At 42.2% G+C, this 16,060-nt stretch overlaps 1 protein-coding gene across 1 annotated transcript in view; it reads right to left on the bottom strand.

Annotated features, from left to right (window-relative positions):
* Positions 1 to 16,060, bottom strand: part of TMEM168 (transmembrane protein 168) — a 32,591-nt gene that overhangs the window by 6,079 nt on the left and 10,452 nt on the right. Inside the window, exons 2-4 of the mRNA XM_077473481.1 lie at positions 14,670 to 15,964; positions 10,872 to 11,014; positions 2,405 to 2,679 (exon numbers count right to left, since the gene is read on the bottom strand). Of these exons, the coding sequence (XP_077329607.1) occupies positions 2,405 to 2,679; positions 10,872 to 11,014; positions 14,670 to 15,803 (1,552 nt within the window). The 5' untranslated portion in view covers positions 15,804 to 15,964. The remainder of the gene's footprint in view (positions 1 to 2,404; positions 2,680 to 10,871; positions 11,015 to 14,669; positions 15,965 to 16,060) is intronic.

Below are 16,060 nucleotides of genomic sequence, written 5' to 3'. Positions count from 1 at the left end.
TATGATTCTGATGTTAACTGGCCCTCAAGCAGACAGAATCTGGAGCAACTTTGCATTCCAACGGCTTCTATCTTTCATTGTCAAAGCGTAACTAAACAAGCTCAAGATCAAAGTTAAATGGTTGTCATGCACAATTGCTCCAGATTCTGTCTGCTCCATGTTTGATAAATTCATATATATGAATTTATCAAAACTGGAGCAGACAGAATCAATATATACAATTACTTCCACCAGCAGAGACATCTCAGAACTTTAGCACACGTGATTCGTGTGCATAATTATTAGGCAAGTGAGTATTTTGACAAAATCATCATTTTTGTGCAACTCCAAGCTGTATAAATGTGAATGCTTTTTGGATTTAACCATATCAGGTGACGTGTAATGAGGGAAGGAGTGGCCTAAGGAAATTAACACCCTATATCAAGGTGTGCATAATTATAAGGCAGCTTCTTTTCCTCAGGCAAAATGAGCAAAAAGAGAGATTGAACTGAAAAGTCAAAATTTTTTTAAAGTCTTTCAGAGGGGTGCATCACTCTTGAAAGTGAAGATATTGGGGTGTGATCACAGAACCATCAAACGTTATGTTGCAAACAGTCAACATGGTCGCAAGAAATGTGTTGAGAAAAAAAGATGCATATTAACTACCAAAGATTTGAGAAGCATCAAATGTGAAGCTACCAGGAACCCATTATTCTCCAGTGCTGTCATATTCCAGGACTGCAACCTACTTAGAGTGCCCAGAAGTACAAGGCATGGCCAAGTAAGGAGGGCTGAAACCCGACCACCACCAAACAAGACACATTAGCTGAAACATCAAGACTGGGCCAAGATATACCTGAAGACAGATTTTTCTAAGGTTTTATGGACTGATGAGATGAGAGCGACTCTTGACGGATGGGCCTGTGGCTGGATCAAAATTCGGGCACACAGCTCCATTTCGACTCAGACGCCAGCAAGGTGGAGGTGTAGTACTGGTATGGGCTGGTATTATTAAAAGATTAGCTAGTTTGACCTTTTCGGGTTGAAGGTGGACTCAACATCAACTCCCAAACCTACTGCCAGTTTTTAGAAGACACTTTCTTCAAGCAGTGGTACAAGAAAAAGTCAGCATCTTTCAAGAAAACCATGATATCTATGCAGAACAATACTCCGTTGCATGCATCAAAGTACTCCACTGCATGGATAGCCAGTAAAGGCCTTTAAAGATGAAAGAATAATGACATGGCCCCCTTCCTTACCTGACCTAAATCCTATTGAGAACTTGTGGGCCCTTCCTAAACTGGAGATTTACGGTGAAGGAAAACAGTACACCTCTCTGATCAGTGTCTGGGAGGCTGTGGTTGCTGCTGCACAAAAAAGTTGATCATCAACAGATCAAGAAACTGACAGATTGCATTAATGGAAGGGCTTATAACTGTTCAGGAAAATAAGGGTGGCTATATTGGTCACTGATTTTTATTTTTTAAATGTCAGAAATTTTTATTTGTAAATTTTGAGTTGTCCGTTTATTATTCTCACTTTAACAGATGAAAATAAATAAGTGAGATGGGAAAATGTTCGATTTTTTATTTAGTTGCACAATAATTCTGCACACTAATAGTTGCCTAATAATCGTACAGACATTCTCATAAGAAATCCAAAACCTCACTTTTACTTTCCTAAATATTCAGGTTTGAGGTTAATTAACAATTTGGATTGACCGGGAGAACTGTTGTTGTTCACTAATGCAATTAATCCTCAAAATTACAACTTGCCTAATTGTGCACACAGTGTATCAGTTATTTCTAATTCAAACAAGTGTGCTACTACCCGAATACCAAAAATGGATGGGGAAAACCAAATATGAACAGAGTCTAAAAATGATTTATGTTGCATTATGTGTTGTCCATAATGGAATTATTTCTCGTTTTCTTTTTAATTCTTTTTTTTTTTTTGTTAATTTGCCTGACGGAAAGAATAATATGCATAAAGCACACATACTTGCATGCATCTTTACCCTGTCAAACATCTACTGCATATGTCCTGGCATTTGTACATTTCAGGAGTGCTTTAATATTTTAAAACATGATTAGTCCAATTCATTTCACTGCAGAGGTCCAATTGTGTCCAGATTTATAAAAAAAAAAAAAAAAAAAAAAAAGGAGAAGCTAATGGCATTCTGTTCCATCTGTCACACACATTACTGACTGATAAACTGTGCACAGCTATATTAGCAAAATAACCTCCAGCTTTGCCATCAATGTGTAATGGCTATGTAAAAGTAGAAAATCTCTCTGAAAATAATCCACAGATTAACAGGGTACTCACAAAGTCTTAAACTAAAATGTGAAAATGACAAAATTCTGTAACCACAATATAATTCATCCCAGATCTTTTACTGCACTCACTTCAGCGCGGCACCTACCTGCTAAAGCCCATTCTCCGGTACTGTGAGTGTGTCCACTGTAGTATAGTATGTAAGTATCATGCCTGGGTCCATCAGATGTTCTCAGTTCCAGAAAAGACTTAAGTTTTGTTTGCAGGGTGTCAAAAGTAAGACCACTTGTAGAGTAGTCACAGCCATAGGTTTCTATCATGTGGGAAGCAAAGAATCTCTGGATATCATTTAGCATTGTCGTGGAACGCAGGTTTAGTTCCTGTACATGTTCTGGTGGAAGCAACATGGGCTGTCCATTTGGACTAATAAAGCAAGAAAAGAAAATCTTTTGAGAAAACAGGCTCTTTTGTAGGGAACACTATACTAAAACATACAAAAACAATATATTTGTCACAATGCTCTAGTGCTGAATACATGAGATGATTTTTAGTCAATATCTGAACAACTTCTGTGATATTTGGGTTCTTCACGGGTGATGTATAGAATACGGGGCTGAAGATTCCTGCTGCTACAATTTGCAACGGCCTAAATAACCAGTGTGAATGTAGCCTTACAGTTTATGCATTTGAGAGTTTGTCAGGATTTGTGGTAAACATAACAAAAGTTAGCAACAAGGTTAGAAACAAAAATGTTATCATATGTGCATAACATTGAGCTTAACTGCATATTAAAGACACACAGAAAATTAAATCACAGCCAAAGTTTGATCTGGATTAAATAGGAAAGGGTAATAACTTCTGTGACAGTCTGACAAACCACAAACTGTACTGAACACCGCACCACCCTCTTTTCCTTCAGAATTTTCTAATTAATAACAAACAGTGATTTAGATCTCATGTCTGAGTTGGGCAACCAGAGGTGGTGACACTTTTAACAAACCATTCACTCTTACTGGCACCCCTGCGCATCTGAAAATGAAGTGCCATTTTGGTTGCGAGAAATTGCATGGTGCCGAGTTTTAAAAAGGGGGAAGAACCAAAAGACCAGGTGGACGCTACCCAGGAATTTTTCACATTTAAATTAGTTTATTTTACAGTTGTTTATATCGGTTTTGTAATATAATTTTTTTTTTCCTTCTTAAAATAAAGGCATTGTCTGTCTTAAACAGCAGATAATTATCGATAATAGCTATAAGTCTACATTCTTGGCAAACTACAGAAAAAATATATAATATAGGATTGTTTGAATAGCAAGATACAAATTAAAAACGGTCTCTTTAGGTTTTATTTGTCTAAAAAATACCAAGTCGCTAGCCATAAACTTGCACGTAAATCCCTAACACCAAAGTGGGTGGGTTCTAAAAAGGTAGGTCTTTTAGGTGTCACACCAAGAGAATATGTATATATAAAATCTAACAAAACTGAACTTTTATATATTATACAGTACAAAAGCTTTAGGCAGGTATGACAAAATGCTGTAAATCAAGAATGCTTTCAGAAATAGAAGTGTTAATAGTTTATTTTTATCAATTATCAAAATGGAAATAAAGGAACAGAAGAAAAATCCAAATCAAATCAATATTTGGTGTGACCACCACCCTTTGCCTACAAAACAGCATAAATTCTTCTAGGTACACTTGCACAATTTATGAAGGAATTCAGCAGGTAGGTTGTTCCAAAAATTCTTGGAGAACTACAGATCTTCTGTAGATGTAGGCTGCCTTCTGTCTCTTCATGTATTCCCAGAGAGACTCGATGTTAAGATCAGGGCTCTGTGGGAGCCTAACCATCACTTTCAGGACTCCTTGCTCTTCTTACACGTTTTTGTGCATGGAAACAAGACTAAGTAACTTCACTGCGCATGAAAACATAGGAACTGGGGGTGCAGAAAGATAGCAGCAGGTACTCTGGATTGATGAGTCAACATTTTAAAAATTTGGCTCCAGCAGGAGACAGTTTGTTCACGAATGGCTGAGAGTGGTATAATGAGTGTCTGCAGGCAACAATTAAGCATGGTGGAGGTTCCTTGCAAGTTTGGGGCTGCATTTCTGCATATGCTTATCCATCATGCCCTCTCATGGCCCCAAATTTATTCTGCAGCAGGACAATGACCCAAAACATTCAGCCAATGTCATTAAGAAGAAAAAGTAGTCCTGGAAATGATGGTTGGCTCCCACAGAACCCGGATCTTAAAGTGGAGTTGCCCCCCAAAAAATAAAACTACTTAAAAATCTTAAAAAAAATCAAAAAAAAATAATTGGCAAAAAAAAAAATTTTTACTCACCTCTAAATACCGGTTGCTAGGGGGTCCCTCGTAGTCTGCCTTCTTCATTGCCCGGGCTGGTGACATCACTTCCCCTCGCGCCGCACATTCACCTGGGACCTGTCACGTGTCCCAGGTGACTGTACGGCGTATCACGGCGCCCTGCGCCGCTCGCGCATGCGCAGTGGGTGCCCGGCTGTGAAGCCACAGCCGGGTGCCCACAGTATGCATGACGGCGCCGCGAGCGGAGCGGGGAGCGAGGGGGGGGCTTCGTTCCCCCGCATCGCTGGAACCCGGGACAGGTAAGTGTCCGATTATTAAAAGCCAGCAGCTGCAGTATTTGTAGCTGCTGACTTTTAATTTTTTTTTTTTAGGGGGTACCCCACTTTAACATCATCGAGTCTGTGTGGGATTACATGGAATGGAAATGGAAACCAGGTATGTGAAAATAAATCTTGGTCAACCTACCCAGTTAACAGTTCATACAGTAGTTCCTCCCACAGGGGTAGAGTATGAGCAGGGCTTGCTCTTTCTTTTTCCACGGTCATTGGTATATAAAAACGATTACTGTCTAGGCATGGAAGCAAGAGAGACAGGCACGCTTTAAAAAAAAGCAGAATGACAACAGTGGCTGTTGAGAACAGTGCTGTGATGGCGTCTACAGTGTGTGTAAGGCCCCTTTCACACGGGCAGCTGTTCTGCTGCTGTTAAAAGCATGTTTTGTTATTTGAAATTCAGAGAATCCTGGCGCAGCGTTCACTTGCAGTTGTGCATTGCGTTTAGCTGCGATTGGAAAATTCTTGCCATTTCTGATGTGCTTACTATTGTTTTTCTTTCCTTGTTGCCGCTGCTATCTGCAGGAGAAATAGTACACTGCGATTACCTGCAGTTATGTGCAGATAGCTGCAGTAAATCGTTCCTGGATGCAGTCAACTTTATTTTTTCTATCTGCACAAAACCACATGTGATAAAACCGTCACTAAGTGCAGTGTGTGAATGGGGCATTGTGTGCATTTAGCTGCGGTAGATAACGTCATCTGTCCACAGCTAAAAGCACAATTCAATCCGCCCGTGGGAAAGGGGCCTAAAGGGTTATTGGCTGAGGTAAACTGCCCCAGTGATAATCACTTTTAGTTTGTTGGTGGTTAGATTGTGAGGCTAAGTGTGTGATCATCACAACTTTTGTGAGGCTTATATTGCCTTCTGATTTCCTCCAGGATCTTGTAGTGTCAGGGTTTCTCGAAACAAGAAGGGGTGGGCCAACTTCAAATTGGGACAAATAGAAGGTGATATATACAGCACAGTGTACGGTGTATGGGAGGTCCAAAATATGTAGAGTGTGACGTGTGGTCCAGATAATGCAGGTTATGTATAGTGTAGCATATGCACTATACTCGGGAGGTCTCCAGCCCATCTCTACGGTAGCAAGGACAGCAAGCTCTGCAGTCAGGGGTGATTTGACTTGTCCTGCTTTGTATGTCTTTCCGCACCATGGCGAATGCAGGCAATAGATGCATCTCTCGCACACTGCCTCCCACTTCTCCATCACAGTAACTTTTGTAGATTACATTTGGGAATTGACTGGGCTACTGACTTGCAGTGCGACATAACAGAGGGGAGGAATTATCAACTCCTGCACAGGCATACTATAGGGCAAATGGCAAACAATATTGGTGCAAAATATGGTGGACTGCTGTGAAATATTATAAATCTCCTGGCATACATAGAGGCATACCCAAAAAATGATTATATTATATTACTTTCATATAGCCATAATATCCAAACCAAAAACAGTGCCACATGACTGTGCCCAGAGAAGAGAAAGGACAGAAAACAGACTGAATCCATCTCTGCTTGCATTCATGTGCAGTTTTCAGGGCCAAGCAAGGTCAGCAGAGGCAAGGACAAGAGTGCGAGTTAAATTCTACTTCAGCCACTTGAAGGTCTTTAGCTTGGGAGGTGGAGTCTGGTGGCGTCAAACCATCTTCCCCTCCTTCAGTTCCCAGAAATTCATTGCAAGGTCAGGTAATCTTGGCAGACCCCTCCACACATTTCCTGAAGTAGAATTCCAGGAAGGACCTCAGCTGTGACATTTCAGGGCTTTGGACAAATGGCAATGGCTGCCAACTGCTTGGGGTGTGTAGCCACTTCTTCATTTAGCAGAGTACATGCCCCAGATAGTTGACAGATAACCAACAGAACTGGCACTTCTCCAGGCAAAGTCTCAGCTCTCCTTCATGGAGTCACACTTTCTCTGAGCTGGAATTGAAGAAAGCCTTTGTGGAAATGCCTTCTACTTGAATCGGCACTAGAGGAGAAGTGCCTGTCCCCTTTCTACACATCCTCCCTCCCTCTCTTGGGGCCCTCCCGACACAGCAGCCTCACCTCTCTAAGCTCCCCAGAAACTCTCCTCAGTCAAAAGGTCTGCCCCTTTTTTTCCCAGGCTCCCTGGCCAGCTACCAGTCCTAGATGGCGAATCACCCTGACAAACCCACTCCTGGGATCTCCCCTTCATTCCCCAGGGTTTAATTTCCTGGCTGCGCTTCCTCCTTGAGTCCCTGCCAGTTTTGATGGGTGGGGCTAAAGTCTGGCTGCTGAGGCAGCAAATTAGCATCCTCTATTATCCTCTCTCTGCATCCCCCTTCTGCACTGTCCAATCCAGGGGCAGGGGACAGAAGGATAAATTGCACTGTGGTCATAAATGCCCAGGTTCTGTGACTTGGGCATTAAAGAGTCCGCCAGCTAGGACTACACCAGGAGAGCAGAATCAACAATAATGCCACTATTTTTCTGTGGTAGTAGTGATCTGTTGATGTGTCTCCCATATAGGGCTGCAACTAACGATTATTTCAATAATCGATTAATCAGCCAATTATTTTTTCGATTAATCGGATAAAATCATTTTTAAAAAAAACAAAAAACTTAATATGCAATTTTTTCATTTATTTAGAAGCAATAATGAAAAAACTGAGTGTTACACTCAAACTGCAGAATAACCAATGATGGGGTACTATTCCTCCATGCGACACACATGGGGCAGGGAGAATTACCCGCAAAGAAAGTATCGTAAATGTCAGATTCCCTGCTTTATTCATACAAGTACGTATGTATATATAAAGAGAATAATAATAGACATAAAAAATACTTTTTTTCACCCCTCCTTTATTCCATAGAAAGTATACATTGAGGACAATATATATATATATATATATATATATATATATATACATACACACACACACATATAAAAAAAGAAGAATTATAAATATCGTTATGTATAATATATATGTAAAAAGGTAAAAAAAAATTAAAAAATAAAACGGAAAAAGGGATGAAAAATAATAAATACATACATATATATATATATATATATATATATATATATATATATATATATATATATATATATATATATATATATATATATAAACACACACACACACACACAGGTGCCCCCACCCAGTATAGATGACACATTCCTCCCCTCTCATGTGGTGTCACTGCCCTACCTCCTCTCAGTGCTCCCCTCCCTCCCTCCGGTGACTCGGGTTCTCTCACCCCTTCATGTGATGACAGCGGCTGCTCCTCGGTGTGCCAGGTGGTGTGGGGAGGAGTCTCAGTCCGGACCTGCCACACGTGACTCGGCCGACTCCTCCGAATGGCGCGAAGGGCACCACGAAGCCGGGAGATGGATGCACGCATGTGCAGAGCACAACCTCCAGTCACGGCAGCGCTGGAAAGTGGCCCGGCGAAGGATTGCCATGCCTGCGCTCTGCGGCGGGTCTATCGGAAGGCTGCTGAGTAGAGGGGGGAGGAGGAGCCGAAAGCAGCGCAGGCACGTTGCTGGCGGGACGTCAGCTGGGTGGAGAATGCGAGCAGGCGTAGCTGCATGCTCGTGGATGTGGCGCATGCGTAGGACACAGGAGGATGCACAGGATTCTAACAGACCGGCAGGGGGGAAGGTACATACTAGGGGTGCAACGGATCAAAAAAAAAAACAGATTGGATCGTTCCTCGGATCAGAGTCACGGATCGGACCAATTTTCACACATCTCCCCCCACTAAAAAGCAGCTTATTACAAGCATAAAAACATAGTCACTAGAGCACTGATGATGTGCACCAAGCTCACCACCGATCAAAGTTCCTCTAAACAGACCGCCATGATGAGTCCCAGGATGATGTCTATTGGCGCAAATCATCAATGATATGCTATGTTTTTATGCTTGTAATAAGCTGCATTTTATTGGGGTGGGAGATAGCGTTATACCTTTTATTTAAATAAACAATGTGGCTGTGCTTAGATAGTAGTTCGTTATTATCTAATCCTATATAATAGATAGTAGTTAGTTATTAGGTTAGATTAGGTAATAAATGTAGTGGTACCTGCATAAAAGAAGTTTTGAATGAGGGCAGGCAAGGCATCCAGCGTGCCTCCTCCAGAATTCCTTCACTTGGGCTGACACAGGCTGAACAACTTGCGCTAGGGGTGATGTCAGCGTGCAGCTCGCTGCCGCCGGGTGTACCAAGATGGCCGCCCGCTCCAGAGCTAGGCCGAACCTGCGATCTTTCCTAAGGCAACGGCCAGGGACCGCTCTGCGGATCGCATGGTGCGGACCATCTAATCGATAATGAAAATCATTGACAATGATTTTCATTATCGATAATATCGATTAATCGTTTCAGCCCTACCCCCATACCATAGGACCAGTTTACCAACATTTTCTTCTCATCTTCACAAACTGATCCACATTTTGCACATTCCACATTTTGCATTAGTACATTCTTTTAACCCTATTTGACAGTTTTAACTGTAACCCTTCCTCATTCCTCTAAGAGTGTGTTTTGGCCCTGTTTGAGAGATGTCCCATGATTTTCTGTTCTGGCAGCGGAAAAAAATTTCAAATAGCAAATGTCAATAAAAAACAAAACCTTAAAAGGGCACTATACACATTCCTACCTGCACGATGTGCATTGATCCTGTAATTTCATGGTGTCATATGTTGCCCTGTATGTACAGCCTATAGCAGAAGTTTCTGTTTAAGTAGAAACATGAGGTATTCGGTATGGCACTACACAGGTTAATGCATGGCCTTGGTCTGTAGTGTGAAACCTGACATTTCCTGTGAAGAAACTAAGTATTTCACAATCCCTGGGCCTTTTATTCTAGTGCTGGTGAGCGCTGCACAGTAATTAGATCTGACAAAGACACAGGCAGCGCATTTACAGGCACACAGAGATCACCATGCAGCTGGAATATATATATTTTTATTACATTAGCACTCTCACATTTATGATGTGACACAGAGAAAATGGCTAGGCAACGTTGGTCTGGAAAAGGAAGTTGCCTTTGGTGCATAGGGACAAGCTAGCTGAAGCAATACATAGAAATAGGAGAATCAGTCAACCATGACACTACAAACTACAGCCACAACAACCTGGCAAACAAACAGCACAGGGAGTATAACGAATACCTAGTAAAAGGGGTTGTAAACACTTGTGTTTTTTCACCTTAATGCATCCTATGCACTAAGGTGAAAAAACGTCTGACACTGACCGGCCCCCCAGCCCCCCATTTTACTCACCTCTCTGCCCGGGGTTCTGAGCTCTTGATTGGCTAGATTTATAGCAGCGCAGCCATTGGCTCCTGCTGCTGTCAATCAAAGCCAATGACGCAGGTGTCGGCGGCCGAGTCCAGCATTCTGTGTCTATAGACGCAAATGCTGGACTCCGGAGCGTGCCCGCGAGAGCCGCCGGGAGACCCTAGAACACAATGATCGAGGCCACACTGTGCAAAAACTAACTGCACAGTGGAGGTAAGTATGACATGTTTGTTATTTTATTTTTTTAAACAAGGGTTTACAAACCTTTTAACAAAAGAAAAACAAAGTTGAACGTGTACAATCCTTTGTCTTAAAATAAATCCATTTCTTGCTGTAAGGTGCTTTTAAAATATACTGTAGAAGGATTATGGAAAATAAAGTTAAAGGGCAACTGTACCTTTGTACAGTGGTTCTATAATTGAGTGCATCCCACTAGGTGAAATACTTTAGCCCTAATTCAAAGATCTTCACTGTACAACCCTGCATGGAGCCTAGTTGCCAACACCTGGGAGGGGTGCATTTGTTAGAGGACAACTATACAAGAGACTGTTGTCCTTCCAAGGTGGAGCTTCGCTACACTATAAATGTAACAAAAGATTATATCTGCACAATTACACTAGAACTGCATACTCTTTCTGGGCATGCAATATGAGTGACAACACTACAGGATACAGACATTAAAGCAACTTACCTGCAAAAATTTGTGGGAATTACAACAGCATAGCCAACAGAAGTCCCTCCCAAACAGCTACCAAGTTCATGGAATAGACCGTGTGCCATTGACTCAAGAGGTAAGACAATCAGAAACAAGCTCATAAACGTCCCATTGGATGGCTACAAAATAAGCAATGCAAAACAGTAAGTGACTGCATCAACAAATGTCATGAATCCTCATCTAATTTCAGTATTTTGTAGTGATGAACTCATTGAACTGCTATACCGATAACAGAAAGGAAGTCCCTGTACAATTCATACTGTATGATTTTATGCAGTTGCAGTGTGCAAATGCCATGGAAAAGGCATATAAAAAAGGAAAGAACCCATGTAGCATGTTTAATAATCTGCTCCAGATCTGCTCACACTTCTACAAAGTATTACACACTTTCACAGAGGAAAACAGAACATCTGCTTAAAAGATTATAGTGCAAAAGGATTTTAAATGATCAGAATTAATTTATAATTAAGCACAGTCACACTATTCAAAATGGCACAATATACTCAAAAGAGGGAGCGTAGTGCATATTCCTGATACAGTGCAGCTTAGTGTTAGGAGTAGAAAAGGTGATCCAGATATCTGAATACACCCAGCTGCTCTCTATTAAATTCGGTTTGCGAGTATTATGTAAGTGGCCTCGCTAGGAGGGTGCGGACCGCACCTGGGAGACACCTGCCAGAGGGATGACACCCGTCAGTAGGGACACCGCTAACACCACACCAGCAGCACCATCATCCATGTATCTTGCTGACTCGCTGGCTGTCTGGGTTGCCCCTGTCCCGCTGTCTCACACAACAGAGCAGACTGAAGCCAAAGCTGCCTACCCCTCCAAGGGAGGTCTACATGTACACAGAATGGAGAAAGGAACACTGCTGTGCATGCTGGGCCGAGGTCTGTACTGTACTCTATTGTAGATGGAGGAGGGGTACAGAGTGTGTACTGAGGGAGGGAGAGGGGTCTGTACTTAGTGTAAGGGGGTGTTTGTACTTAGTGGGGGGGGGGGGGGTGGTCTATACTTAGGGGGGAGGGAAGTCTATACTGAGGGTGGGGGATCTGTACTAAGGAAGGCAGGTGGTCTAGACCAATATTTCTCAACTTCAGTCCTCAAAGTGCCCCAACAGGTCATGTTTTGAGGATTTCCCTCAGATGAAATGGCTGTGGTAATTACTAAGGCAGTGAAACTGATCAAATCACCTTTTCAAAATAACAGAAATCATGAAAACATGACCTGTTGGGGCGCCTTGAGGACTGGGGTTGAGAAACACTGGTCTATACTTACTGGAGAGGGGGTCTATACTGAAGGGAACTATAGTTGGTATAAAAGGGGGGCTGTAATGAAGGAGGGGGTCGATGAGTGGTGAGGGGCGTCTGTACTTGGGGAATGGGAGCGACACCATGTTTTGCTGCACCAGGTGACACCAACCCTAGTGACGCCACTGTGTTATGGTAAACTGAATGCTGCAGCTTCTGTGGGTGCCAACTTTAAAATCTCAATACTTTTGTATTGCTGATAGCTCATGCATCGGATTCAGCACATGCACTGCAGACACATAAACTACCTGTACAAAAATCCAGCGATGTGCTCACCCGAGCCATTGCTCATCTCCCTCTTCTCTCCCTGGCGCTGACATTTCAACTGTGGGCACTCAGCTGTGGCAGCTGGCGGCTTCACAGCAAGATGTGCACTGCGCATGCCCAAGTAGCGCTGCATGTCCTGAATGGTTGGGCAGTCATCTGGGACCTGTGAAGTATCCAAGATGACTGCAGGGAGGGAGAGGAGAATCTGTCAAAACTAGGTACCTGCTCCCCCCCCCCAAAAAAAAGTACATGCCAAAAGTGGCGGGGGGGGGGGGGGGGAGAAGTTCACTCCTCTCCTTTGAGAGTTCACTCCTGTGATGGTGGAGGTGAGCAGTAATGAATAGGTCTCACTTCCCTAGCAACGACCTGGTAGTTTTCAGGTTAGGCTTTATGAGGTACATAAATGGCCTACACCTGTAGCAAGGGCATTACTCAACGTTGGTCAAAGCTGCACAGTTTGCTTTTATCTACAGATGCCCATCATCTGCATAGACAATGTTTTGGTAAAAGCAAACTATCCCTATTGCACTATAGCATTTTTACTTGCCATTTTTGGGTGTGTTTCAGGTACTTACATATACTTTGATGGGTTCTAATATTTGTTTGTGCATTAAAACATATTAAATGACAATCTGCCTCAACAACGGTGCTGCACCCCAGTGCCACATATCCGTGCCCATCAGTGTCATCTACCAGTGCCCATCAGTGCCGCCCATCAGTGCCCAGCAGTGCCACCTATCAGTGCCCATCTATCAGTGGTACCTATCAGTGCCCCTAAGTGCCACCCATCCGTGCCATCTTATCTGTGCCCATCTTTGCCCATCAGTGCCGCCTTATCTGTGCCCATCAGTACTGCCTTATCTGTGCCTATCGGTGCCACCTTATCTGTGCCTATCAGTGCTGCCTTAACTATGCCTATCAGTGCCCACCAGTGCAGCCTATCAGTGCGCCTCATCCGCGCACTTCAATGAAGGAGAAAAATGACCTGTTTGCAAAATTTTATAAAAAACTATTAAACATGATTTTTTATTTTTTTTTATTTTGCATCTTTTTTTGTTTGTTTAGCAAAAAATAAAACTCCCAGCTGTAATTAAATACCACCAAAAGAAAGCTCTATTTGTGGGGAAAAAATGATAAAAATTTCATTTGGGTACAGTGTTGTATGCCCGCGCAATTGTCATTCAAAGTGCATCAGCGCTGAAAGCTGAAAATTGGTCTGGGCAGGAGGGGGGTTTAAGTGCCCAGTAAGCAAGTGGTTAAAACATGCACACATATGAAGTGGTCAGTGCATGTTTTATTTTATTCTATAGCTCTACAAATTTTGAGCAGTAGAGGGCAAAATGTAAGAAAACTAGGCGGTGATTATGTGGTAAACTTGTCTCAAAAAAAAAAAATAAAAATGTATCCCTAACCCTGTTTTGCACAGATACATCTCTTCCATTGTTTATAGCTGCTCTGATTCTAAAGCTTTTTTTATTTTTTTTCCCAAAATTACAAATGTGTTATACATACCTGCTTTATGCAATGGTTTTGCACAGTGGCCTCAAACTTCTGGGGTCTCCCGCTGGTGATCCTGGCACCGCCTCTTCTCTGAGAGCCCCCGTAACAAGCCGCTAGCTATGGGGGCACCCGTGTGGACTCGAACACAAGCCGAGCAGATAAAAAAGCTGTAGCTGCTGACTTTTAATAAACACACACTCACCGGTACCAGAATCCAGCGATGTGCTCATTGGAGCCGTCCCTTTTCTCTCCCTGGTACTGGCACCCCAACTATAGGCACCCGGCTGTGACAGCTTGTGCTGTCACAGCCGGGTGCCCACTGTGCATGTGCAAGTTGTGCTGAGCCTCCTGAATGGTCCGGCAGTCTTCTTGGACCTGTAATGTGTACCAAAAGACTGCTGGGAGGGAGGAGCAGTGGGTACCTGTGAAAACAAGGTGCCCGCCAAAACAAAAATTGCATGCTAAATGTGGTAGGGGAGGAGGACTTAAAGCTGAACTTCCCCTTTTGGTTGGAGCTCTGCTTTAAAGGTAAACCAACTTTTTTGCCATTATAATCACTTTAATTCATACCATTCAATGTCTGAGTGCATTCTTTACTCGTTGTTCATATTGCTGTTGAATGTCCGAATGTCTAAGCTACATACTAATAGAAATTGTACAATAATTATAATATATAGTGTACATATTTTTCCTTACCTGCCAAGATACAGCTCCAAGGACCGTTGTTGACAGGAGACTGAAGAACACCAAACGCTCAGAAATAAGGCAAAAATGACGCATTCCTTTTGAGGCCATAACCCTATCAAGGCTGTTATCTGTTCTATGGCTGTAGTATACCTTATGGCAGTCATTCAACTTAGTGTGGAAACCCCAAAGAGTGATTAAAAAGATAATATGGCAGATTAGCCAAAAGATGCCAAAGATGGAAAAACCAGGAATAACAAAATACCATAAATGTAGATCTTGTAATTTAAAGGCTGCTAGAATGAAAAATATTAGTTCAATCAATCCAATAGACATGACAGAAAACCTTCTGCAAATCCGGCTTCGATACAGATACGGTTTCCATCTCTCTGTGACCGAAAGACCACTAAAGTACACATCAAGAAAAGGCTCACTAATGATGCAGCAAAAAAAGCAAGATAATGCAAATGGATTGACGGGAATTTTTAATGATGGGAAAAACAGTACAGGTGTCACAACACTAAATATAACCAGGTTTAGGATTGCCAGGAAAGATTTCATTCGCAGGTCAATAACTATCAGTGCAAATGCTGTGATAAGCAAGATGATGCACAATGACTTTTGGACAAGCATGATGGTACTAGCAACTGCAAAACCAGTCAGTTCCAAAAACTCTGCTGCTGTTAAAAGTGTGGGATGGTGCCGAACACAGCCACAGATCCTCTCCACAAGCGCATACATTGCTCGAATGATTATGGAGGATATAAGCAAGTATTTTGTGGCTTCCTCCTTTACATCATACTTAAACTGGGACATATCGATAAAACAAAGCAGACCAAGAAGAAACCCAAACCAAAGATTTGAAAGGCTTAAACTGGCAGCTTCCATAGAAAAATAGTAGTAAAGGATGCTTGCAATGCCAAAGATGAAAAGGCCCAAGATAAATATTACCAATATTAACGTTTCAGCCGTCTGTTCCCATCTAACATAAAGACCCATACATATGGCCACTAGTAAAGTGATCCTGGCTAAAAAACCCAAATATCTGACTGATGTGTGCATGTTGACCTCTTGGTTTGCCTCTTCGAGTCGTGTCATTGCTGCATGGAGGCAGTGACTAACACAGTAACGGAGTGATCTGCACATGTAAAAATGTGGGAATGGGATTTGCCAAAGAGATTGTATTCTTGATTTTTCATATAGAAGTTTGAAGGTGCTGCTACTTCCTTGTAATGTACATCACTTTGTCATAGAGAAGGCAGCTATGCAGTCAGGGGTTTCCTATTTCTTCTCTTCCATTAAACAGCCTGTAGGAATAAAAAAAAAAAAAAAAAAGAATCAGAATTACAATTCCATTATTTGTGTACAGCATAACATAATATAATGCAATAAAAGCTTCGAAG

Source organism: Lithobates pipiens, unplaced genomic scaffold (assembly GCF_037356315.1).
Source record: "Lithobates pipiens isolate NorthernLeopardFrog02 unplaced genomic scaffold, aLitPip1_a1.2 Scaffold_8, whole genome shotgun sequence".
Taxonomy (NCBI): domain Eukaryota; kingdom Metazoa; phylum Chordata; class Amphibia; order Anura; family Ranidae; genus Lithobates; species Lithobates pipiens.
Note: the sequence above shows the minus strand (reverse complement) of the source record. Positions and strands in the feature narration are given on the sequence as shown.